The sequence below is a fragment of the Anomaloglossus baeobatrachus genome, chromosome 12 (genome assembly GCF_048569485.1).
Source record: "Anomaloglossus baeobatrachus isolate aAnoBae1 chromosome 12, aAnoBae1.hap1, whole genome shotgun sequence".
NCBI classification, from domain to species: Eukaryota; Metazoa; Chordata; class Amphibia; order Anura; family Aromobatidae; genus Anomaloglossus; species Anomaloglossus baeobatrachus.
Window position 1 is genome coordinate 42,037,728 of NC_134364.1, and position 26,999 is coordinate 42,064,726.

At 51.1% G+C, this 26,999-nt stretch overlaps 1 protein-coding gene across 2 annotated transcripts in view; it reads right to left on the reverse strand.

Moving 5' to 3' along the window:
• The window catches only part of UBR1 (ubiquitin protein ligase E3 component n-recognin 1), a 311,682-nt gene that overhangs the window by 33,562 nt on the left and 251,121 nt on the right, over positions 1-26,999 (reverse strand). Inside the window, exons 37-43 of one of the 2 annotated variants that reach the window (XM_075331219.1) lie at positions 26,736-26,832; positions 23,064-23,131; positions 22,816-22,966; positions 9,698-9,785; positions 9,157-9,287; positions 1,226-1,334; positions 193-249 (exon numbers count right to left, since the gene is read on the reverse strand). In XM_075331219.1, coding sequence (XP_075187334.1) covers positions 193-249; positions 1,226-1,334; positions 9,157-9,287; positions 9,698-9,785; positions 22,816-22,966; positions 23,064-23,131; positions 26,736-26,832 — 701 coding nt within the window. Of the gene's footprint in view, positions 1-192; positions 250-1,225; positions 1,335-9,156; positions 9,288-9,697; positions 9,786-22,815; positions 22,967-23,063; positions 23,132-26,735; positions 26,833-26,999 lie in introns of those variants that run through there. The other variant, XR_012727818.1, reaches the window with a different exon arrangement.

Consider the following 26,999-nt stretch of genomic DNA (forward strand, 5'->3'; position numbering starts at 1 on the left):
TCAACCACTTGCCAAACCAGATCTTATTGAACTGAATGGAACACAGCAGTTAGCATGTAAGCTGTGTGTAGCTTGCAAACCACAAGAGTCTGCACACCCTTCAAGTAGCTGATCAGTGGGGGTCCCAGACAGAAAACCCCCTTAAAATCATGAAATGCACTGAAGGTTCAGTAATTATACAAGTAGTCTGACCTGACAATGCTATTTTCACCAGATAGGACGCCTAGAACAGCTGGGTCCGATCCCCACCTAGAAAACAGAAGGAGAGACAGATGTGACAGCTGCAGACTGGTAATTGCCCAAACTAAGTCTGCTCAGCTGTACTTTATAATTCATGAAATGTGTAGTCTAGTCGGAGATCAGATGGGGATTTCACTTATTTATACCTTATCAGGCACAGCACTGAGAATTGTGTATTCTCCACACGTGGTCTCTGGGGTGGCTTAGGAAATAAAATGACTGCAGCTAATATAGGAAATTGTGTGTACTGTAACACAGCGTCCGGTATACATGTCAGGAGTGATGTAAACCTGGATGACCGCTCTGGGACTTGTGGCACAAGTCTAGTCAGGGTGTTCCTGGGACAGGTTAGCTGGCTATCCACAATCCTGTGCCCATAGTGTGCCTCATGTGTCAAGATGGAGACTGGGTGTTTGGCACACGGGCAGTGTATGGAGGTTGAGTGTATGGAGGTTGAGTGTATGGAGGTTGAGTGTATGGAGGTTGAGTGTATGGAGGTTGAGTGTATGGAGGTTGAGTGTATGGAGGTTGAGTGTATGGAGGTTGAGTGTATGGAGGTTGAGTGTATGGAGGTTGAGTGTATGGAGGTTGAGTGTATGGAGGTTGAGTGTATGGAGGTTGAGTGTATGGAGGTTGAGTGTATGGAGGTTGAGTGTATGGAGGTTGAGTGTATGGAGGTTTGTGACACCTCCAGAAGGAACCTCAGAGAGTTAGCGTGTACTGGCCCGGGTTAAACACTGACAAGGGAGATACCTCCATTGGGATACTCCTGTGAAGGGGTATTCACACCTGTGTGTGGGCATACTGCAACTTATACGGACTGTATGCAGGCACAGGTCAGAACTAGATCTGGGCCTGTCTGAATGGCGGCTTGTGAGGACAAACGTGGGGTTGCTCTGACAGCAGCTTGCAAATGCAGAATTTTAGCACAGTTTATGCTACACACCAGCAACTGCTAACAATAGCTGTATTGCACAAACCGCACCTTTGAATAAGTGGTTTCATAGTGTCCCAATACTCGTGGAAAAGGGTAAATAAGTTAGTAGGTAGATAGAGGTAGCTACACAGAGCCCCGAACTCTTCTTCTGGAGCCACTGGAAAAGAAAGTGTAAAATTAGGAGGAAGGACGGAAAAGCGCAAGGTGCAGTGAATGTTCCACTTCAAATCTAATTAAAGTTACAGGATGGATTGAGCCCTTTTGCCCTTTCAGTGAACTGAAGAGACAGCTGGAAGATTAATACCATAGTCTGGTCTCAGGCTTCAGCAATGGGAAAGAAAATCTGTAGTAGGAGAGGAGCTATGCAGAGCAAGCCATATAATGAAGGAGCTGAGGGAGTAACTAAACATGGTTTGTAGCAGGCACTAAAGTTATTCCTATATCCAAGATCCCAGCCCAATATGGAGTAAGATGGGAACACGCCTTTAAAGTAGCTGGCATCTTGATGTGGGTCTGTGTCCCGAGACCCTCTCTGATCGTGCACCTGTATGTGTGCGCGCACCGCTCAAAGTACAGATTCAATAAAGAAGGGAATTATGTTTACTTACCGTAAATTCCTTTTCTTCTAGCTCTAATTGGGAGACCCAGACAATTGGGTGTATAGCTACTGCCTCCGGAGGCCACACAAAGTATTACACTTAAAAGTGTAAGGCCCCTCCCCTTCTGCCTATACACCCCCCGTGGGATCACGGGCTCCTCAGTTTTAGTGCAAAAGCAAGAAGGAGGAAAGCCAATAAACTGGTTTAAGCAAATTCAATCCGAAGGAATATCGGAGAACTGAAACCATTCAACATGAACAACATGTGTATACAAAAAAACAGGGGCGGGTGCTGGGTCTCCCAATTAGAGCTAGAAGAAAAGGAATTTACGGTAAGTAAACAAAATTCCCTTCTTCTTTGTCGCTCTATTGGGAGACCCAGACAATTGGGATGTCCAAAAGCAATCCCTGGGTGGGTAAAATAATACCTCGTGATAGGGCCGTAAAAACGGCCCTTTTCTACAGGTGGGCAATCGCCGCCTGAAGGACTTGTCTACCTAGGCTGGCGTCCGCCGAAGCATAGGTATGCACCTGATAATGCTTGGTAAAAGTGTGCAGACTCGACCAGGTAGCCGCCTGGCACACCTGCTGAGCCGTAGCCTGGTGCCGTAATGCCCAGGACGCACCCACGGCTCTGGTAGAATGGGCCTTCAGCCCTGAGGGAACCGGAAGCCCCGCAGAACGGTAGGCTTCAAGAATTGGTTCCTTGATCCACCGAGCCAGGGTGGATTTGGAAGCTTGCGACCCTTTACGCTGGCTGGCGACAAGGACAAAGAGTGCATCCGAGCGGCGCAGAGGTGCCGTGCGGGAAATGTAGATTCTGAGTGCTCTCACCAGATCCAACAAATGCAAATCCTTTTCACATTGATGAACTGGACGAGGACACAAAGAAGGTAAGGAGATATCCTGATTGAGATGAAAGGGGGATACCACCTTAGGGAGAAACTCCGGAATCGGGCGCAGAACCACCTTGTCCTGGTGAAACACCAGGAAGGGAGATTTGCATGACAGCGCTGCTAGCTCGGACACTCTCCGAAGAGACGTGACCGCTACTAGAAAGGCCACTTTCTGTGAAAGGCGAGACAGGGAAACATCCCTCAAAGGCTCGAAAGGCGGCTTCTGGAGAGCAATTAGAACCCTGTTCAGATCCCAGGGCTCTAACGGCCGCTTGTAAGGAGGGACGATATGACAAACCCCTTGCAGGAACGTGCGTACCTGAGGAAGTCGTGCTAGGCGCTTCTGAAAAAATACAGATAGCGCAGAGACTTGTCCCTTAAGGGAGCCGAGCGACAGACCTTTTTCCAACCCGGATTGCAGGAAGGAAAGAAAAGTAGGCAATGCAAATGGCCAGGGAGAAACTTCCTGAGCAGAGCACCAAGCTAAGAATATCTTCCACGTCCTGTGGTAGATCTTGGCAGAGGTTAGTTTCCTAGCCTGTCTCATGGTGGCAATGACCTCTTGAGATAATCCTGAAGACGCTAGGATCCAGGACTCAATGGCCACACAGTCAGGCTCAGGGCCGCAGAATTCTGATAGAAAAACGGCCCTTGAGACAGCAAGTCTGGCCGGTCTGGTAGTGCCCACGGTTGTCCTACCGTGAGATGCCACAGATCCGGGTACAACGACCTCTTTGGCCAGTCTGGAGCGACGAGGATGGCGCGGCGGCAGTCGGACCTGATCTTGCGTAGCACTCTGGGCAACAGCGCCAGAGGTGGGAACACATAAGGCAGCCGGAACTGCGACCAATCTTGAACTAAGGCGTCCGCTGCCAGAGCTCTGAGATCGTGAGACCGTGCCATGAAGGCCGGGACCTTGTTGTTGTGCCGGGACGCCATTAGGTCGACGTCCGGCCTCCCCCAGCGGCGACAAATTTCCTGAAACACGTCCGGGTGAAGAGACCATTCCCCTGCGTCCATACCCTGGCGACTGAGGAAGTCTGCTTCCCAGTTTTCTACGCCCGGGATGTGAACTGCGGATATGGTGGATGCCGTGTCTTCCACCCACGTCAGAATCCGCCGGACTTCCTGGAAGGCTTGCAGACTGCGTGTCCCTCCTTGGTGGTTGATGTATGCCACCGCTGTGGAGTTGTCCGACTGAATTCGGATCTGCTTGCCTTCCAGCCACTGCTGGAAGGCTTGTAGGGCAAGATACACTGCTCTGATTTCCAGAACATTGATCTGAAGGGTGGACTCTTGCTGAGTCCACGTACCTTGAGCCCTGTGGTGGAGAAAAACTGCTCCCCACCCTGATAGACTCGCGTCCGTTGTGACCACCGCCCAGGATGGGGGTAGGAAAGACTTTCCTATTGACAATGAGGTGGGAAGAAGCCACCACTGAAGAGAATCCTTGGCCGCCTGAGAAAGGGAGACGTTCCTGTCTAGGGACGTCGACTTCCCGTCCCATTGGCGGAGAATGTCCCATTGTAGTGGACGCAGATGAAACTGCGCGAAAGGGACTGCCTCCATTGCTGCTACCATCTTCCCCAAGAAGTGCATGAGGAGTCTCAAGGGGTGCGACTGGCCCTGAAGGAGAGATTGCACCCCTGTCTGTAGTGAACGCTGTTTGTCCAGCGGAAGCATCACTATCGCTGAGAGAGTATGAAACTCCATGCCAAGGTATGTTATCGATTGGGTCGGGGTCAGATTTGACTTTGAAAAGTTGATGATCCACCCGAAACTCTGGAGAGTCTCCAGCGCCACGTTCAGGCTGTGTTGGCATGCCTCTTGAGAGGGTGCCTTGACAAGTAGATCGTCCAAGTAAGGGATCACAGAGTGACCCTGAGAGTGCAGGACTGCTACTACTGCTGCCATGACCTTGGTGAAGACCCTTGGGGCTGTCGCCAGACCGAAAGGCAGGGCTACGAACTGAAGGTGTTCGTCTCCTATAACGAAGCGTAGAAAACGCTGGTGCTCTGGAGCAATCGGCACGTGGAGATAAGCATCTTTGATGTCTATTGATGCTAGGAAATCTCCTTGAGACATTGAGGCGATGACGGAGCGGAGGGATTCCATCCGGAACCGCCTGGTTTTCACATGCTTGTTGAGCAGTTTTAGGTCCAGAACAGGACGGAAAGACCCGTCCTTTTTTGGCACCACAAACAAATTGGAGTAAAAACCGTGACCTTGCTCCTGAAGAGGAACAGGGATCACCACTCCTTCTGCCTTTAAAGAGCACACCACCTGCAGAAGAGCATCGGCTCGGTCGGGAGGCGGAGAAGTTCTGAAGAATCGAGTTGGAGGACGAGAACTGAACTCTATCCTGTACCCGTGAGACAGAATGTCTCTCACCCAACGGTCTTTGACATGTGGCAGCCAAATGTCGCCAAAGCGGGAGAGTCTGCCACCGACCGAGGATGCGGAGAGAGGAGGCCGAAAGTCATGAGGAAGCCGCCTTGGTAGCGGTTCCTCCGGCTGCTTTCTTTGGGCGTGACTGAGCCCGCCAAGAATCTGAGCTCCTCTGATCCTTTTGAGTCCTTTTGGACGAGGAGAATTGGGACCTGCCCGAGCCTCGAAAGGACCGAGACCTCGACTGTCCCCTCCTCTGTTGGGGTTTATTTGGTCTGGGCTGAGGTAAGGATGAATCCTTACCCTTGGAGTGTTTAATGATTTCATCCAATCTCTCACCAAACAGTCTGTCACCAGAAAATGGCAAACTGGTTAAGCACTTCTTGGAAGCAGAATCTGCCTTCCATTCCCTTAACCACAAGGCTCTGCGTAAAACCACGGAGTTGGCGGACGCCACTGCCGTACGGCTCGTAGAGTCCAGGACAGCATTAATAGCGTAAGACGCAAATGCAGACATTTGAGAGGTTAAGGACGCTACTTGCGGAACAGATGTACGTGTGACAGTGTCAATCTGCGCCAGACCAGCTGAAATAGCTTGGAGTGCCCATACAGCTGCGAATGCTGGAGCAAACGACGCGCCGATAGCTTCATAGATGGATTTCAACCAGAGCTCCATCTGTCCGTCAGTGGCATCCTTAAGTGAAGCCCCATCTTCCACTGCAACTATGGATCTAGCCGCAAGCCTGGAGATTGGGGGATCCACCTTTGGACACTGGGTCCAGCTCTTGACCACGTCCGGGGGAAAGGGATAACGTGTATCCTTAAGACGTTTGGAGAAACGCTTATCTGGATAAGCGTGGTGTTTCTGGACTGCCTCTCTAAAGTCAGAGTGGTCCAGAAAAGTACTCAATTTACGCTTGGGATACCTGAAATGGAATTTCTCCTGCTGTGAAGCTGACTCCTCCACTGGAGGAGCTGGGGGAGAAATATCCAACATTTTATTGATGGACGCTATGAGATCATTCACTATTGCGTCCCCATCAGGTGTATCCAGATTGAGAGCGGTCTCAGGATCAGAATCCTGATCAGCTACCTCTGCCTCATCATACAGAGAGTCCTCCTGCTGGGACCCTGACCAGTGTGATGAAGTCGAGGGTCGCTCCCAGCGAGCTCGCTTAGGCTGTCTGGGACTGTCGTCCGTGTCAGAGCCATCACCCCGGGATGCATGGGACCCCCCCGGAGCACGGATTTGTTCCAAATGAGTGGGGCCAGGGAGCATTGAATCAACAGTGCCCATGGTCTGAGTTACCGGTCTGGACTGCAAAGTCTCAAGGATTTTAGTCATAGTCACCGACTATCAGCAAAAACTGCAAACTCCGTCCCTGTCACCTGGACAGTGTTCACAGGTGGTTCTCCTTGGGCCACCTCTAGCAGAGACCCCGGCTGAGCAAGTGCTACAGGGGCCGAACATTGCACACAATGGGGGTCAGTGGCACCTGCCGGTAGAACAGCCTCACATGCGGTACAAGTAGCATAGAAAGCCTGTGTCTTGGCCCCCTTGCTTTTTGCGGACGACATGCTGTTGTCTAGCAATCTAGGAGGGTATATAGCCAAGAATAGCGACCGTACAGTGCAATGTATAGCATACAAGCATAAAGTACAAATGAACACTTCGGCACTAGTGGGGTCAGCACCTCAGGTGCTGCTTACCGCCCGCTCAAAAACGGGTGTGTGGTCGCCAGAATCCCGTGTCTGGGTCTCCCAGAGCTTGTCTCCCTTCTCCACTCAGACTGCAAACAGGAATGGCTGCCGGCGTCCTGTGAAGAGGGGCGGGCCGTGGGCGTGCCCCAGACAAAGTGCGGGAAACTGGCGTCCCACTGTGCCCAGTGAGGGGGGTTGGAGTATGCTAAGCAGACTCCAGCCCTCGGCGCTGACGTTCTGAACAGCGTCCCGCCCTTCCCCTGACTGGCAGGCCTGGGGGCGGGAACGAAACGGAACTAGGCCGCAAAAGCCGGGGACTCGATTTATAAGCGCGGCCGTCGTATAAGCACGGCCAGCGCGGAAGTCCCCGGCGCACCACAAGTCCCAGCCGCGCCGCAGTGTAAAAACCGCCAGCAGCGGCCGGCGCGGCAGTTCCTAATACATAAACTCACTCAGCAAAGCTGCAGTGAGTAATAGCACAAGCGCGCCGCGCTGCTGTCCCCGGCGCACTAACACACCCAGCAATGCTGGTGTGTGTGTGCGCGATTTGTACGGGGACACAGAGTACCTTAATGTAGCAGGGCCCTGTCCCTGACGATACTCAGCTCCATGTCCAGCAGATTCCCAGGGGCTGTGGACGGAGCACGGTCTCCTGTGCCTGGAGACCGATAGGATCCCACTTCACCCAGAGCCCTAAGGGGATGGGGAAGGAAAGCAGCATGTGGGCTCCAGCCTCCGTACCCGCAATGGGTACCTCAACCTTAACAAACACCGCCAACAAAAGTGGGGTGAGAAGGGAGCATGCTGGGGGCCCTAGTATGGGCCCTCTTTTCTTCCATCCGACAAAGTCAGCAGCTGCTGCTGACTAAACAGTGGAGCTATGCGTGGATGTTAGCCTCCTTCGCACAAAGCATGAAAACTGAGGAGCCCGTGATCCCACGGGGGGTGTATAGGCAGAAGGGGAGGGGCCTTACACTTTTAAGTGTAATACTTTGTGTGGCCTCCGGAGGCAGTAGCTATACACCCAATTGTCTGGGTCTCCCAATAGAGCGACAAAGAAAAGTGTATAGGCTATGAGTCTGTACCCCTGCACTGAGTGCACACTCAGACAGGTGCTGTATTCCCATATAGAGAGGCAGAACTAGGATTTCAGGCACTTTGTGCAAAAATTCAGTCTGGTGCCATGTTAGGCGCATCTTAAGCAGTTAGCGTTGTCTTCATGTGACTGCTCATATACGATTTGCAATCATGTGCAGGACTACCATCCCTCTATAGTGCTCTCCCAAACTAACCAATCTCTATACTGTGCCCCCTCACTTTCCTCCCCATACTGTGCCCTCACATTCCCTCAACCTTACCCATACTATCTTCTCACACATTTCTCCACTCAACCATATACTGTCGCCTCACGTATTTTTCCGTCCCCTCGTCATATTGTTTCCTTAGCACAACTTTCCTGCTCACCATACTGTTCCCTCACATCGCCCCCCTACTCTCACTGCCTCTGTATATATTACCTCTAACTCTCCCAGATCCCAATACAGTCTCCTCACATATTCCTCCCGGGTGCCAATACAGTCTCCTCACATATTCCTCCCGGGTCCCAATACAGTCTCCTCACATATTCCTCCCGGGTCACAATAGTGTCTCCTCACATATTCCTCCTGGGTCCCAATAGTGTCGCCTCACATTATTCCTCGCAGGTCCCAATAGTGTCTCCTCACATATTATTCCCGGGTCCCAATAGTGTCTCCTCTCCCATTCTTCCCGGGTCCCAATAGAGTCTCCTCACACCCCCCCCCCTCATTCCCCCAAACTGTGCCCTCACATTCCCTCAACCTTACCCATACCATCTTCTCACACATTTCTCCACTCGACCATATACTGTCGCCTCACGTATTTTTCCATCCCTCGTCATATTGTTTCCTTAGCACAACTTCCCTGCTCACCATACTGTTCCCTCACATCGCCCCCCTACTCTCACTGCCTCTGTATATATTACCTCTAACTCTCTCAGATCCCAATATAGTCTCCTCACATATTCCTCCTGGGTCCCAATACAGTCTCCACACATATTCCTCGCGGGTCCCAATACAGTCTCCTCACATATTCCTCGCGGGTACCAATAGTGTCTCCTCACATATTATTCCCGGGTCCCAATAGTGTCTCCTCACATATTATTCCCGGGTCCCAATAGTGTCTCCTCACATTATTCCTGGGTCTCAGTAGTGTCTCCTCACATATTCCTCCCGGGTCCCAATAGTGTCTCCTCTCACATTCTTCCTGGGTCCCAATAGCGTCTCCTCACACTCCCTTCCCCCCCACCCCCCCAAAACACTTGCGCTACACAATTCTCAACATTTATGACACAGTACAAGTTATTCACTCAGGCTTACCAGAGGAATGCAGCTCATCTGGTGGTGTCACTCCCAGCAAATAATGGAAGAACAGTGCAGAACAACGCAGGTAAGGGACAATCCCCTTTTTTATACAGTCCCAAATATACCAGCCGGGAAAATCACCTGCTCTAAAGGTGTAATATAAAAATAGTACAAAAGCAACAGATTACTTCTTAAAGCAGATCTGTTGCCAGATTTCACAATATATACTGCATTCATTATTTCATCTTTTAGACCTGATTACACTGGTGTCCTTACATTAATATATGGCTAAAATTCTTCTTGAAAGTTTTCCCTGATCTTCAAATTAGTATTTTAGTATCAGAATTACATATAGTCATTCTGATATGGGTTTTAGAAAGAACTTTCGCAATAGAGTCTTTTTAGTAAGAACACCAGTCTCAAGGGTGGTGAAAGGTGATGTACAATATTTGTGATGTGCACCATTTTTTCTAACGTGGTATGTGGAATACACGACTTAACGCTTCTGATTTTCTTGACTTATCTTTTGCAGAAAAAGCGATACTGTTGCACTTACCCATCGATGAGCAGCGAAAGGTCCCGGCACAGGGCAGCAGCATCGTGAGCTTCTTGGCAGTCAACAGATACAGGAGCAGGCAGATTGTCTATCAAAAGAATGGAAAAAAAATGAACGTAATAGAATGAATTTGGAAAAGATTTGTGTACTCACTGTGAAATCTATCTGAGCCTTCATTGGGGGACACAGCACATGGTCCTGTGTCCCCCAATAAAGGCGAGAAAGAAAGTAAGATTTTTGTGTACTCCCTGTAAAATCTTTTTCTGAGCCTTCATTGGGGAACACAGGACCATGTGCTGTGTCCCCCCAATAAGGCGAGAGAGGAAAAATGGAATTAAATATCAATGATTACAAAAACCAGTCAGTCTGCAACCATTGTTAGTTTCCCAATGAGACATTGGTGCTCCGATTGGCGGCTAGGAGCAAAAACTAAAGCCTGCGACACCCATACACATTAATGACGACAACCTACGACATTGATGGGTTCTGCAGACAGTAATGTATATGGGAGGCAGGAACAACTTATCAGGAAAATATCTGGCATATTTAGATTGTATGGTCTCCCACAGATAGGATGGTTAACTCTTAGAGACCACAGGAGCCCTCTGGCAAAGGACCGCTCCTGAGTAAAGGGGTCGTTCGGCTGACTTATGTAATGTCTATGGCGGAGTTATCACAAAATCCCTTATGCTTAGTTTTTATACCCTGCCAATTGAATTTTACTTAACCCCTTCACCCTGGGGGATTTTCCATTTTTTTTCCCCTCCCCTTCTTCCGAGAGCCAAAACCTTTTTATTTTTCCATCTATCTTGCCATATGAGAGCTTTTTTTTTGTGGGACGAGTTGTACTTTTAAATTAAACCATAAGTTTTACCATATAATGTACTGGAAAAGTGCATTAAAATTTTAAGTGCGGAAAAATTGCAAAAAAAAAAAAAAAAAAAAAAAGAAGAATTTTGTTTACTTACCGTAAATTCTTTCTTATAGTTCCGTATTGGGAGACCCAGACACATTGGGTGTTTAGCTTCTGCCTCCGGAGGACACACAAAGTACTACACTTAAAAGTGTAGCTCCTCCCTCTGAGCTTATACACCCCCTGGTGAGCCAGTCCCAGCCAGTTTAGTGCAAAAGCTGAAGGAGAATAGCCACCCACAAATAGAACAGAGCAAGAGCCGGAACAACCGGAAACTCTGTCCACGACAACAGCCGGTGATAACACACGGAACAAGAAAATTGCCAACGGCAACAGGGAGGGTGCTGGGTCTCCCAATACGGAACTATAAGAAAAAATTTACGGTAAGTAAACAAAATTCTCTTTTTCTTTATCGTTCCTATGGGAGACCCAGACCATGGGACGTCTTAAAGCAGTCCATGGGTGGGAATAAACAGAAAACTGAGAAGCAGGCGAAACCTAACTTCACAAATGGGTGACAGACGCCTGAAAACTGCGTCTGCCCAAGCCCGCGTCTGCCAAAGCATGAGTATGCCTTCGGTAGAGCTTCGAAAAAGTATGCAGACTAATCCGAGCTGCAGTCTGACAGACCTACTGAGCCGTAGCCTGGTGCCTGAAAGCCCAAAAGGCACCGACAGGTCTGATCAAGTGTGCCCTGATCCCCGGCGGGGAAGGCACTTGAGTACACTTGTAGGCATCGGAAATGGCCGACCTAAGCCAACGAACCAGGGTCGGCTTAGATGCCGAGAGACCGCTACGCTGACTAGCGGTCAGCACCAGAGAGAGGTGCACCGCCTAATAACGGCGGTGCGAGACACATAGATCCGGAGTGCCCGCACCAGATCCAGGATATGCAACGCTTCCTCAAAGCGATGAACAGGAGCCGGACAAAAGGAAGGCAGGAAAATTGCCCCGGATAAGGTGGAAGCAGTAACCACCTTAGGGAAAAAATCCGGAGTCGGACGGAGACCACCTTGTCTTGATGCAAAAGACCAAAAAAGGGGGTGACTCCGAAGAGAGTGCAGCCAAAACTCTCTGGCGGGAAATTATGGCCACTAGAAGGCCTACTTTCTGTGAAAGATGAAACAAAGAAACCTCCCTAAGAGGCGCAAAGGGGGGTTTCCGGGAACCGTGAGGACCGGATTAAGGTCCCAGGGCTCCATAGGCCGCCGGAAAGGCGGAATGATGTGAGATGCGCCCTTGAAGGAGCGCACCGGAGCCAGCCGGACGATACGCCGCTGGCTCTGACAGAGCCGAGACCTTTCCCTTAATGAGGGATAGTCCTAGCTGTAGACCGGACTGTGGAAGGGACAGGAGGGTCGGCAAGGCCAAAAAGGTCAAAGGGCACTTTGGAGCTCGAGTCCTAGTGGAAATGACTTCAGGAAGGATACCAGAAGTCGCCAAGATCCAGGACTCAAGAGCTACGCCGTCAATCTGAGAGACCAGAATTCTGGCTGAAAAAACGGACCTTTTGAGAAAAGGTCTGGACGGTCCGGAAGATGCCATGGCAACCCAACAGACAGATGGAGCAGGTCAGGGTACCAAGCCTGCCTGGGTCAGTCTGGAGTATGAGAATGCCCCGACGGCCCTCTTTACTGATCTTGCGCAGGACTCTGGACAAGAGCTAGAGGGTGAAACACGTAAAAGAGACGGAACTGGGACCAAACATGAACCAGTGCGCCTGCCGCAAAACCTGAGGATCGTGGACCACGGTTGGACAGCTGAAATAGTCTGCCTCGCAGTTTTCACATCTAGGATGTGGGCTGCGGATACGGTGGACTAGGAGTCCCTCGTCCACTGAAGAATGCATTGAGCCGCCAACATTGCCAGGCGGCTGAGTGTCCCGCCCTGGAAGTTGATGTAGGAAAACGCTGTCCCGTTGTCCGACTGGACTCGAATGTGCCTAGCCGCCAACAGATGGTGAAAGGCTTAGAGAGCTAGAAATACAGCTCTGATCTCCAGCACATTGATCCAGAGGGCTGATTCGGACAGAGTCCAAGCGCCCTGCGCTCCACGGTGGAGATATACTGCTCCCAAGGCGGATAGACTAGCATCCTGGTGAGGATCACCCGGGACGGGGCCAGGAAGGAGCGTCCCTGAGACAGAGTGGCCGAAGCCACCACTGAAACGAGCCCCTGGTCAGTGGCGAAGCCACCACCCCGTGGAAGGAGGAAGTTCGCTTGTACAGCGGAAAACATCCAGTCTCAGAGGACGCAGGAGAAACTGGGCAAGGAATCGCTTCCATTGACGCCACCATCTGACCAGCACCTGTATTCGGTGTCTGATAGAACGACGTCGACAGCCAGCGGAGGAACTACTGTTCGACTAAGAGCAGCTTCACAAGTGCCGACAGAGTCTCGAATTGCGTCCCTGGGAACCTCTGGTTCGAAGTCAGAGTGGACTTGGACAGAATGGCAAGCCACCCGAATTGGTTAGAGTGGCGAGAGTGAGCGAAACACTCTAAGAGTCTGCACTGGATGAAGCCCCGACAAGAAGACCGTCCAGGGCAAAAGATCACTGCTAATCCCTAGAGGTGCAGGACCCTAATCACAGCTGCCCCAATGAGAATACTCGAGGGGCCGTGGCTAACCCCAAGGGAAGAGCCACGAATTGGACCACTCCGATTGCAAAACGTAGCCAACGCTGGTGTGAAACTGCGATTGACACCTGCAGATAGGCATCTCTGATGCCAATGGCTGCTAGGGAATCTCCTTGGGTTCTTGATTGATCCGGTGACAAACACACGGAACAAGACCGAGACTCCATGTGAAAACGCCACACCTGATCATGCTTGAAAAGCTAAAGATCCAGGACGGAAGGCACCGCCCTCTTCGGGGACTAGGAATAGATTTAAGCAGAAATCTCAGAACCGTTCCCAGTCGGGAACCGGTACAATTACTCCATTGGCCTGCAAGAAATGCCACGGCCTGTGAGAAGGCGGCGGCCTTGGAGCCGGGGGGAGTTGACAGAAAAAAATCTGTTTGGCGGGTGGATAGAATTCCATCCTGTAGCCATGGGAGATATAATCCCGCCCCCACTGAACGGAGACGTGTTAAAACCATACGTTGCCAAGTGGAGAGAGCCTGTCCACCGACCAAGGACGTTGTTGGCGTGGCTAGATAGCTTGGAGGAAACTGACTCAGTGGCAGCATCTCCTGCGGTCTATTGAAGACGCAGCTTCGAGCGCCATTTGGGTCTATGAACCTTGGCCGAGCTAGAGGACGAGGCCGAGGGCTTAGAGAACGATCAGATGGAGGAACGGAAACAACCGAAACCTCAACTGAATCCTGCCTTGGACAGGTTCCCTGGTTTAGGTTTGTGGCAAGGAAGAACTCTCCCCGCCAAGAGCTTCCTTAATTTCATCCAGTTGGTTCCGAAGAGACTGGTCCCACAAAAGGGAGCCCAGCAAGGAACTTCTATAGAAGCATCTGCCTTCCATTTCCGAAGCCACAGGAGCCTGCGGATAGCGAGGAAAGTAGCCAAGGCCACCGCCGTGCGGTGTCCAGCATGGCAGACATGGCATAGGATGAAAAGACTGAAGTCTGGAAGTTCAGGCAACCGTTTCGGGCATAGAGTCCCTGTGAGGGAATGCATCTCCTCTAGAGAAGCAGAGAAGGCTACAAAAAAAACGCACTGCTGTAAAGCTGAGGAGAACGAAGCTCCTGCCGCCCCCATACAGGTTTGGCCAGAAGGAAAACCGGGCGGAAAACCTTAAGTGAGGAGCCATCAGCCAGTGACATAACGGTCCGGGCTGAGCCACCTGAGGTGAATGAGCCCACTTCTTGACCACCGTTGGTGGACAGGGAAAAAACAGTCCTCAGAATCACGCTTCATGGGAAGCGACTGTCAGAGCGGACCCTGGGCTTGGTCACAGTGGCATGAAAACTGGAGTGGTTAAGGAACACACATTGTGTTCTCCTAGGCAAGGTAACTCCGGCGGATTGAGGTCCAGTACAAAATTAATGTACCGTGGGATCCTTATAGAGGTGCCGTCAGCCACTGATACAACTATCCGGGCTGAAAGTCTAGACACCGGAGGGACCACCCTTTTCACTCCTTGACCACCTCTGATGGGAGGGGGAAACAGGCAGCAGAACCCCGCTTTGGGGTCTGACAGGACAGGCTGTGGGCTTGGATACAGTGGGCTAAAAACTGGAGTGGTTAAGGAACACACTCCTTGTCCTGTTAAAAGTATACTGATGCCTTTCTGCCAGCGGGGAATGCTCCCCTGATACAGGCGGATGGAGGTCCAGAGTATAATGGACGCAATCCAATCATTAGCATCTGCGTCACCTATGGACAAATCAATGGTACATAAAGTAGCGTCCGAGCCCCTGGTAGAGACATCCTCCTCGTCTAGTGAGTCAGCTCGTAATCAGAGCTGCGGGACGGGGAGGACAGGGGACCCTGCGTCTCCCTGTCAGGAGGACGGGGTCTGAGACCAGAGGAGAGTCCTCTGTGAGCTTTGCTGAGCGAGCTGTAGCAGAAAACGCCCTGAGAAGGGGGCTGCATGCTCAGCAGATTCCGGGACAGCCGACCCCTGGAAATAGGATTCCAACCAAACCAGGGGTCAGCCACCGAAGCCGGAGCAGCTGGAGGGACCACTAATGAGCCTCCAAGCTGAGGGGCCACAGTGGTTATGAGCTCAGTACAGCCGTACGAGACTACCTGCAGTGGATAATAAAAACAGCCTGCAGCCTCGCTCTGTGAGACATGCTGCCGAGGTGGGGGCTCTGTCCTAGAACGGCCCCCAGCATATATAAACAGATAAAATAAGCAGCTGCACAAACCGGAGGTTGTGGCTGCCATATCGTTTAAACAGACATGTCTGTGCCCTCTAGTCCCTCAGCCCAGGTCCCCACTTGTCACAATGTGGAATCTCTGTGCCTATGCAGGCACAGAGAACGCTGAGAAAATGGCAACCGGAGCGAGGAGAGGGGGCGGGGCCTACTCTGAGAGCGGCAAATGAAGTAGCCAGGGGAGGGAATCCTTCCTCAGTGAGGAGTGTCCCTTCCCTGCGCTGCACAGCCGCTGGGCGGAGCCACACTGTCCCTCTGCCTAACATGCAGAGACAGTGGAAACCGAAACTAGGCCTCAGGCGAAGCCGGGGCCTAGAGTAAAACATGCGGCCAGCGTGCAGGCACCATCGGCGCGGTTCTCCAGTGAAAACTGGAGAACCGGCCGGAAACGTTAACACAAACATAATACACACTCCCCCAATTAAAGGACCCCTGGAAAGACCACTTTCTGTGGTAATAACGTCTCATATTTAGCTTGTGAGACGCAGGTTGCCAGGTCCCTGGGGGGTGAAAGCTCCGTCCAGCAGGATCCTGAAAAAGGGCTGCGGATGGAGACCGGTCTCCTGCAAAGCAGTGAGAACCGTGTTGGCTCCCACTTCAAGCCAGAGCCCCAAGCATGGGATGGTGAAGGAGCGCGGCATGAGAAGGCTCCAGCCTTGGAAAATCAACCTTAACAGCACCGCCGACACAGTGGGGTGAGAAGGGACATGCCGGGAGTCCAGCTGGACCCGCTTTTCTTCCATATCTTTGATCCAGAAGGAAAAATCAAAAATCAAAATCAGAGAATGCATGTGTGTGTGACCTCCTGAAACACAAAGCATTGAACTGGCTAGGACTGGCTAGCAGGGGGTGTATATGCTAGGAGGGAGGAGCTACACGTTTTGAGTGTAGTACTTTGTGTGTCCTCCGGAGGCAGTAGCTATACACCCATGGTCTGGGAACGTTAAAGAAAGGCCACTTTCTGTGAAAGACGAAACAAAGAAACCTCCCTAAGGGGCTCAAAGGGGGGTTTCTGCAAAACCGTGAGAACCAAATTAAGGTCCCAGGGATCTAAGGGCCGCCGGTAAGGCGGAATGATGTGAGACGCGCCCTGCATGAAGGTGCGGACCTGAGCCAGCCGAGCGAGACGCCGCTGGAACAGCACTGAGAGCTGAGACTTGTCCCTTGAGGGAGTTGAGGGACAGTCCTAGCTGTAGACCGGACTGTAGAAAGGACAGAAGGGTTGGCAAGGAGAATGGCCAAGGAGGATGGCCGGAAGAGCGACACCAGGACAGGAAAATTTTCCAAGTCCTGTGATAGATCTTGGCGGAGGAAGACTTACGGGCCAGAGTCATAGTGGAGATGACGTCAGGAGGAATACCAGAAGCCGTCAAGATCCAGGACTCAAGAGCCACGCCGTCAATTTGAGAGCCGCAGAAATCAGGTGGAAAAACGGACCTTGCGAGAGAAGGTCTGGACGGTCCGGGAGATGCCACGGCATCTCTACGGACAGATGGAGCAGGTCTGGGTACCAAGCTCGCCTGGGCCAGTCCTGTGCAATGAGGATGACTCGACGGCCCTCCATTCTGATCTTGCGCAGGACTCTGGGCAAGAGAGCTAGAGGGGGAAACACGTAGGACAGACGAAACTGGGACCAGTCTTGAACCAGAGCGTCCGCTGCGAAGGCCTGAGGATCGTGGGAGCGAGCCACGTAAACCGGAACCTTGTTGTTGTGACGGGATGCCATTAGATCCACGTCCGGAGTGCCCCATTTGCGGCAGATTGACTGAAACACTGCCGGGTGCAGGGACCACTCGCCACCGTCCACGCTTTGACAGCTGAGATAATCTGCCTCCCAGTTTTCCACGCCTGGGATGTGGACTGCGGATATGGTGGACTTGGAGTCCTCCGCCCATTGAAGGATGCGTTGTACCTCCATCATTGCCAGGCGGCTGCGTGTCCCGCCTTGGTGATTGATGTAGGCAACCGTTGTTGCGTTGTCTGACTGGACTCGAATGTGCCTGCCCGCCAACAGGTGGTGAAAAGCCAGGAGAGCTAGAAACACGGCTCTGGTTTCCAGCACATTGATTGAAAGGGCTGACTCGGACGGAGTCCAAGTGCCCTGTGCTCTGTGGTGGATATATACCGCTCCCCAGCAGGATAGTCTGGCATCCGTGGTGAGAATCACCCAGGACGGAGCCAGGAAGGAGCGCCCTTGGGACAGGGAGAGGGGCTGAAGCCACCACTGAAGAGAGCTCCTGGTCCGTGGCGACAGAGCCACTAACCTCTAAGGAGGAAGGCCGCTTGTCCCAACAGCGGAGAATGTCCAGCTGCAGAGGGCGCAGATGGAACTGGGCAAAGGGAACAGCCTCCATGGACGCCACCATTTGACCCAGCACCTGCATCAGGCGCCTGAGGGTATAACGGCGGGGCTGCAGCAGAGAGCGCACCGCTAGCTGGAGAGACTGCTGTTTGATTAAGGGCAACTTCACAAGTGCCGGCAAAGTCTAGAACTGCATCCCTAGGTACGTGAGACTGGGTCGAAGTCAGAGTGGATTTGGGAAGATTGACAAGCCACCCGAATTGGGCTAGAGTGGCGAGAGTGACCGAGACACTCCGCTAACAGTCTGCGCTGGATGGAGCCTTGACCAGAAGGTTGTCCAGGTAAGGAAGCACTGCCAACCACTGGAGGTGCAGGACCGCAATCACTGCCGCCATGACCTTGGTGAATACCCGAGGGGCTGTGGCTAACCCGAAGGGGAGAGCCACGAATTGGAAATGATCCTCTCCTATGGCAAAACGTAACCAACGCTGGTGTGAAACTGCGATTGGCACATGTAGATAGGCATCTCTGATGTCGATGGATGCCAGGAAATCCCCTTGGGTCATTGAGGCAATGACTGATCGCAGAGACTCCATGCAAAAATGCCGCACCCGAACATGCTTGTTGAGAAGCTTGAGATCCAGGATGGGCCGGAAGGTACCGTCCTTTTTGGGAACTAGGAAGAGGTTTGAGTAAAAACCTCTGAACCGTTCCCGAGTGGGAACTGGTACAATCACTCCGTTTGCCTGCAGGGATGCCACGGCCTGTGAGAAGGCGGCGGCCTTGGAGCAGGGGGGAGTTGAGAGAAAAAAAATCTGTTTGGCGGGCTGGAAGAAAATTCTATCCTGTAGCCGTGAGATATGATATCTCTCACCCACTGATCGGAGACTTGTTTTAACCAAGCGTCGCCAAAGTGGGAGAGCCTGCCACCGACTAAGGACGTAGCTGGAGCGGGCCGAGAGTCATGAGGAGGCTGCCTTAGTGGCAGAACCTCCTGCAGTCTTCTGCGGACGCGCTTTTGGGCGCCAGTTGGATTTCTGATCCTTAGCTGAGTTAGCGGACGAGGCGGAGGGCTTAGAGGACGACCAGTTGGGGGAACGAAAGGAACGAAACCTCGATGAATTCCTACCCTGGGCGGGTTTCCTGGTCTTGGTTTGTGGCATGGAAGTACTCTTCCCGCCAGTAGCTTCCTTAATGATTTCATCCAGCTGTTCACCGAACAGCCGGGAACCAGCAAAAGGGAGCCCAGCAAGAAACTTCTTGGAAGAAGCATCTGCCTTCCACTCTCGAAGCCACAAGATCCTGCGGATAACAAGGGAATTAGCTGAAGCCACCGCAGTGCGGTGAGAAGCCTCTAGCATGGCAGACATGGCATAAGATGAAAAAGCCGAAGCCTGAGAAGTTAAGGTAACCATCTCAGGCATAGATTCCTTGGTGAGGGAATGCATCTCCTCTAGGGAAGCAGAGATGGCTTTGAGAGCCCACACTGCTGCAAAAGTCGGGGAAAACGCGGCCACCGCCGCTTCATACACGGATTTGGCCAGAAGGTCAATCTGACGGTCAGTGGAATCCTTTAGTGAGGTGCCGTCAGCCACCAACACAACGGTCCGGGCTGAGAGCCCAGACACCGGGGGATCTACCTTTGGGGAGTGCGACCACTCCTTGACCACTTCAGGTGGAAAGGGAAATCTGTCATCAGAACCACGCTTTGGAAAGAGTTTGTCAGGACAGGCCCTGGGTTTGGTCACAGTGGTCTGAAAACTGGAGTGGTTAAAGAACACACTCTTCACTCTCTTAGGCGAGGTAAACTGATGCTTTTCTGCCAGAGAGGGTTGCTCCTCTGAGACTGGCGGATTGAGATCCAGTACAGAATTAATAGAAGCAATCAAGTCACTAAAATCTGAGTCACCCTCGGAGAGATCGATGGGGTACATAGCCTCCGAGCACCCAGTGAGGGCATCCTCCTCATCTTGCGAGTCAGCTCTTGAGTCAGAGCCGCGGGATGAGGAGGGGGAGGAAACCCTGCGCCTTCTCTTAGAAGGACGGGGTCTGGGACCTGATGATGAATCCTCTGAGCTCTGATGGCGGAGGTCAGAGGAAAGGGATCCTCTGGCAAGAGTATTAGAGGCACCCTGTGAGGAGGGCTGATGCATGTTCATCAAAGTCCTGGACAAAAGACCCATGGACTCAGCAAATGACTGGGATATGGACCTAGAAAAAGACTCTACCCAGGCCGGGGGTTCAGCCACAGGTGTAGAAGCAGCCTGAGAGACCACTGGGGGTGAGACTCCAGGCTGTGGCACCGCCAAGTTAGAGCAAACATCACAATGTGGACAGGTGCTCGGCTCAGGCAGCAGGAGCTTACATGCAGTGCATACAGAATAAAGCTTTGGAGCCTTGCTCCTTGTGCGAGACATGCTGCTGGAGTGGGGGCTATGCAAGAGAATGAACCCCAGGGAGAATATACAGAGGTGCACAACCGGAGACCGGCTGTGGCTTACCAGACCGCTGGAAGCGGTGTTGTGTGCCCTCCAGATCCCGAAGCCCGGACCCCCAATGCACAGCACCTCAGCAGGGATGCCGAGTGCAGAAAGGCCCAGCGCCGAGTGAACTCAGAAATGGCCGCCGGAGCGAAGAGAGGGGGCGGAACTAGGGGGCGTTCCTGTAGAGGAGCGGGAACTGGAGGGCCATAGACCTGCAGGAGAGGAGACACGCCCCAGCAGTGGGGAGTGTCCCTCCCCTGTGCAGAACAGCCGCCGGGAGGAGCCGTGCCTGTCCCTCTTGCATGAGTGACATGCGAGGGAAGTTAACAGAAACTAGGCCTCCGGCAAAGCCGGGGCCTAAATTTAAGCGGCGAGGCCGACGCGCAGGCACCATCGGCGCGGTTCTCGGGCGAAAGCTAGAGAACCAGCCGGAAATGTCAAAATAAACACATTCAGCATACTCTCCCCATACAATAAAGAACAGGGACCCCCAACACAAACGTCTCAGGTACTTAGCTGCTGAGACGCAGGGCCAGGTCCCTGGGGATGAGTGCTCCGGTCCAACAGAATCCTCAAGGGGCTGTGGATGGAGACCGGTCTCCTGCCAGGCATGGAGACCGTGCTGGCTCCCACTTCAAGCCAGAGCCCAGGAGGGATGGTGAAGGAGCACGGCATGTAAGGCTCCAGCCTTGGAAATCAACCTTACAACACCGCCGACACAGTGGGGTGAGAAGGGACATGCCGGGAGTCCAGACGTGGACCCGCATTTCTTCAATCTCTTTCCAAAAAACAAAAAATCATATGAGAATGCATGTGTGGATGTATGCCTCCTGAACACAAAGTGATAAACTGGCTGGGACTGGCTCACCAGGGGGTGTATAAGCTCAGAGGGAGGAGCTACACTTTTAAGTGTAGTACTTTGTGTGTCCTCCGGAGGCAGAAGCTAAACACCCATGGTCTGGGTCTCCCAAAGGAACGATAAAGAAAGTGCAATTGTAAGAAGAGTTTTGGGATATTTTGCTCACAGTGTTCACTATATGGTAAAATTTATGTGTCAGCGTCATGCCACAGGTCGCTACAAGTTCATTAAGACCAAACCTGTATAGGGTTACTTTTATCTGAGGGGGGGAAAAAAAAAACAAAAAAACAAAACAGAAGTTTGTAACCAAATAAAAAAAAAAAAAGTGGCGCATTTTGTGCCATTTTCAGCAACTCTTAGCACTCTCGTTTTTTTGAGATGGGGGGGGGGGGTTCAGTGACTGCTTATTTTTTGCGTCTTGAGCTGACGTTTTTAATGGAACCATTTTTGCGCAGGTGCTAGGTTTTGTTCGTCTTTTATTGCATTTTGTGCAAAATTTGTGATTACCAAAAAAACAACCCCACAATTTTAGCATTTGGAAAAGAAGCTTTGCTGCTACGCAGTTTACTAATCAGATTGATTTGACATTTAGATAGATTGGGCATTTCTGAACGACGATACCACATGTGTATATTTTTTGTAACCCTTCAATTTTCAATGAGGCAAATGGGTGGGGAGGGGGGGGGGTGATTGATTTGATTTTTTTTTTTTACTTTATTTTACTAGTCCCCCAGGGGGACTAATATAAGGATCAGCAGTCTGATTGCTCATTCATTTCTCTTGATCAGAGCTGCACAGCAGTCATCACCAGAAATGCTCAGCTGTTACAGGCAGCGCTCTGCCAGTTGTAACAAGAAGAGAGTCTTGAAAGCAACAAGAGCCGCCAACATTACCCTGCACTACCATGTCAACCATGGGCTCCCTGTAATCACATCATGGGGCTTCTGATGGCAGCAGATAAGTGCGTGTTACCAGCTCCAGGCATTTAAAACAGGCTGTCACATTTTGACAAGGCAATCTAAGGGGTTAACAGGCGCAGGTGGATTGTGGATCACCTGCGAGGTACACAGGTAAGCTCTTCAAATCAGACATGTGCAGGGATGAGCGCAGCAGCAGGCGGCGATCACCCTTTCATGATTTAGGACGCATCAGTACATCCTTTATCATGAATGGGTTAAAGAATAATTTCTTACATTCGAGTCTAGACTTTTTCCACCAAAATGTGGAGCATTAAACAACGAGCACTGTGAGATTTCACCAAGATATTGTGGCTATGGAGAAAAGATAAAGAAAAATGGAATCCACCAATTATTGAAAATTACTGCTTGACAATTTTAAGATCATTCGATGCAGGAGAAGTGAAAGTCGTCACTGAATAAGGAGAACATTTTGTAGAGCAATTCCTGTAACTGTTTATAATTCACAATAGTGTTTAGACCAGTTTTAGTTATCTGCATTGACAACTTTCTTTAAATAAATATCAGAAAACTGACAAAATAATCTGTATCTTTATATTTGCAAAAATAATAATGTATCAAAGTACTGAAAACTTAAAACAAAAAGCAAACAAAATTCTTTTGTCAGATTTGAATTCAGGAGGTCAAAAATAAAGAAATTGCCGATTTCATAATTGAACCTGATGACATTTGAATATATATAGAACCGTTATTACAGCAGAAACCTTAAGGAGGAAACCTCATCAGATTGCTATATTTCCCTTTACCTGTGGCGGAGGAGAAGATGATTTGCAGCATATGCGTCATAGTGAGCAGACGGAAGAGGAGGAGATTGTTGTATGACGAGATTGCAGGCGACGGGTCTAAGTCCAAACCGTCTTCACAGTATAAGGATGGAAAACCCAAAACTGATCCCACCTGAGAGGAAAGGGAAGGGAACAGAAAAACAGTAAGAAAGGAAGAACTGGTGATCTTTACAAAAGGTCACTTTATCCTGTGCACATGGAAAACTTACCAAAAGATGGAATGTGTCCAACGTCAGAAAGCACGGAGTTACCTCAGTCCTTACATTAGGCAAGAAAACTGTAGATACATAAAAGATGTGACCATTACAAAGATCCAACCAATTATCAGTGACAGATTTTATTGAGCAAACTATGGGTACTGTGTCTTTATATTGATGTCTTGATCAGATCATTTTTATTAGGTTTTTAAGGAATTTGGTCACGCTTAAATAGTGTGTTGGGGGTGGGTGTGTGTGTGTTGGGGGTGGGTGTGTGTGTGTTGGGGTGGGGGTGTGTGTGTGTTGGGGTGGGGGTGTGTGTGTGTTGGGGTGGGGGTGTGTGTGTGTTGGGGTGGGGGTGTGTGTGTGTTGGGGTGGGGGTGTGTGTGTGTTGGGGGTGGGTGTGTGTGTGTTGGGGGTGGGTGTGTGTGTGTTGGGGGTGGGTGTGTGTGTGTGTTGGGGGTGTCTGTGTGTGTGTGTGTGTGTGTGTGTGTGTGTTGGGGGTGGGTGTGTGTGTCTGTGTGTGTGTGTGTGTGTGTGTGTTGGGGGTGGGTGTGTGTGTGTGTTGGGGGTGGGTGTGTGTGTGTGTTGGGGGTGGGTGTGTGTGTGTGTTGGGGTGGGTGTGTGTGTGTGTGTGTGTGTTGGGGATGGGTGTGTGTGGGTGTGTGTGTGTGTGTGTGTTGGGGGTGGGTGTGTGTGGGTGTGTGTGTGTGTTGGGGGTGGGTGTGTGTGGGTGTGTGTGTGTGTTGGGGGTGGGTGTGTGTGGGTGTGTGTGTGTGTTGGGGGTGGGTGTGTGTGGGTGTGTGTGTGGGTTGGGGGTGGGTGTGTGTGTGTGTGTGTGTTGGGGGTGGGTGTGTGTGTGTGTTGGGGGTGGGTGTGTGTGGGTGTGTGTGTGTTGGGGGTGGGTGTGTGTGGGTGTGTGTGTGTTGGGGGTGGGTGTGTGTGGGTGTGTGTGTGTGTGGGTGTGTGTGTGTTGGGGGTGGGTGTGTGTGGGTGTGTGTGTGTGTTGGGGGTGGGTGTGTGTGTTGGGGGTGGGTGTGTGTGTTGGGGGTGGGTGTGTGTGTTGGGGGTGGGTGTGTGTGTGTGTGTTGGGGGTGGGTGTGTGTGTGTGTTGGGGGTGGGTGTGTGTGTGTGTGTGTGTGTTGGGGATGGGTGTGTGTGGGTGTGTGTGTGTGTGTTGGGGGTGGGTGTGTGTGTGTGTGTTGGGGGTGGGTGTGTGTGGGTGTGTGTGTTGGGGGTGGGTGTGTGTGGGTGTGTGTGTTGGGGGTGGGTGTGTGTGGGGGTGTGTGTTGGGGGTGGGTGTGTGTGGGTGTGTGTGTGTTGGGGGTGGGTGTGTTGGGGGTGGGTGTGTGTGGGTGTGTGTGTGTGTGTGTGTGTTGGGGGTGGGTGTGTGTGTGTGGTGTATGTCTTGCTCACTTTGCACAGGATCACAAAACAGTAGGCACCCGATACGGACATGAGAGTGAGCTGAGAACCCTGCGGTGTCAGTGTGCAGGCATTCTCATCTCCCTTGCTTGTTGTCACCTCACCGCTTTCTGATAGTGTGCAACGAACGGTGGCAGCACAAAGAATAGGGAGAAGTATGCACCTAGACACCCTGACAATGTGTTTGCTCAGCTCCTGTAGTGTCAAGATTCTCATTTCCCTTAGGGTACCTTCACACTTTAGCGATGCAGCAGCGATCCGACCAGCGATCTGACCTGGTCAGGATCGCTGCTGCATCGCTACATGGTCGCTGGTGAGCTGTCAAACAGGCAGATCTCACCAGTGACCAGCCCCCAACCAGCAGCGACGTGCAAGCGACACTGCGCTTGCACGGAGCCGGCGTCTGGAAGCTGCGGACACTGGTAACTAAGGTAAACATCGGATATGGTTACCCGATGTTTACATTAGTTACCAGCGCACACCGCTTAGCTTTGCTCTCCTAGCTACAGTACACATCAGGTTAATTAACCCGATGTGTAATGCAGCTACATGTGCAGAGAGCAGGGAGCCGCGCACACTGCTTAGCGCTGGCTCCTTGCTTTCCTAGCTACAGTACACATCGGGTTAATTAACCCGATGTGTACAGCAGCTACATGTGCAGAGAGCAGAGCCGGCAGCACAGGCAGCGTGAGAGCTGCGGAGGCTGGTAACTAAGGTAAATATCGGGTAACCACCTTGGTTACCCGATGTTTATCTTGGTTACAGCTTACCGCAGCTGCCAGATGACGGCTCCTGCTCCCTGCTCGCTTCATTTCGTCGCTCTCTCGCTGTCACACACAGCGATCTGTGTGTCAAAGTGGGAGAGCGCCTTTGAAGAAAACGAACCAGGGCTGTGTGTAACGAGCAGCGATCTCGCAGAAGGGGCCAGATCGCTGCTCAGTGTCACACACAGCGAGATCGCTAATGAGGTCACTGCTGCGTCACAAAAAACGTTGCCCTTGTTTTGTGATACTGTGTGCAGTTCACCACACAGCAGAAAGACGAGTGCACCTACAAACCCTGACAATGCGTGTACACTTAGCTGCTGTGTCAGTGTGTCTGCATTCTTATCTCTCGCACGTTGTCAGCCTACTGTTTGACAGCCGCTCGCTGAACACAGGATCGCAATACAGCAGAATGACAAAAATCCACCTATTCCAAGAAGGTAGAGCAGAAAGCAGGTTTCAAACTCCGCGCCAAAACCACAGAAAATCCAGATGTTTATCAGTAAATCCTTTCTTTATTTATTTTTTCACAGGTCTACGCGTTTCGAGGACACATCCGTCCTCATCATCAGGACAAAGTACAAAGAAAGACTATAGTCTTTCTTTGCACTTAATCTTACTGATAAATTTACTGATAAACATCTGGATTTTCTGTGGTTTTGGCGCGGAGTTTGAAACCTGCTTTCTGCTCTACCTTCTTGGAATATATCTACACTGCGGGACCGCTGCCTTCCACATTTACTACGTGCCTTCATAGGGGTTGTGACTTGCACAACCCTTCCAGGTGAGTGTACTAACCCACACTTGCCCCCATGTGTCATACCGGGTAAGACCCTATTTTGCGCCTTTCTTTCCACAGTTATCCTTAAAAATCCACCTACACACCCCGACTGTGTGCCCTCAGCTCCTGCAGTGTCAGTGTGCAGGCATGCTCCTCTACCTTGTCCATTTTTTTAAGATACAGTGTGCAGCGAGAGGCCGCCACACACCACAGAGGTAGAAAACTAAACCAACACACCCCGACGAGCTGTGTGCACTCCGTTCCTGCAGTGTCAGTGCATGCAGTGCTCCAAAGTGAGAGTGTTCAATCAACATAATAAGCAGAAGTGCAGAGGATGGTAACTGAGGGGCAGAACGGTGCACTGAGATAATGGCTTGGCACCACCAAAGGTGCTCCGAAGCCACCTGATTTACACTTCCAATAAAAAAAAAAAAAAAAACAAAACACACCAAAAACTATATGTATAAAAAAAAAAAAGGACAAAAAAAAAAAAATCATACTAGTATTGTATTTCACAAAAGGGGCCAAATTCTCTCCATCAATGTGTAAATGGTTTACTAGGGGCAGGCAGACTTCCCTTTGATACAAAAGAGTTGCAAGGCTGCTGACTGTTCTAAGGTTATTGCAATTCTTTTGTATAAAAGGAAGTCACATTTTCCAAAAATTAAGCCACAAATGAAAACGATAACTAGATAGAGAAGAACAACAACTCACCTGCCAGTAACTGCACAAGACAGTTCTGTATTGAAGTTTGACAACGGGTGACTCTTTGGGCTTCTGCAAATTTTACCAAGGCTTTAAGACCAGAAAGCTGCAAGAAGCATAAAATGGTTGAGGGGGGAAGGGAATTAAAAAATATCTTGAAGTGTAGATCCCATTAGCATACATGATGTAAGACAATACCTATTTAAAAAAGGCAAAGAGGATTTTGGGTACTCACCAGAAAAATCTTTCTTTGAGCCTTCATTGGGGGACAGC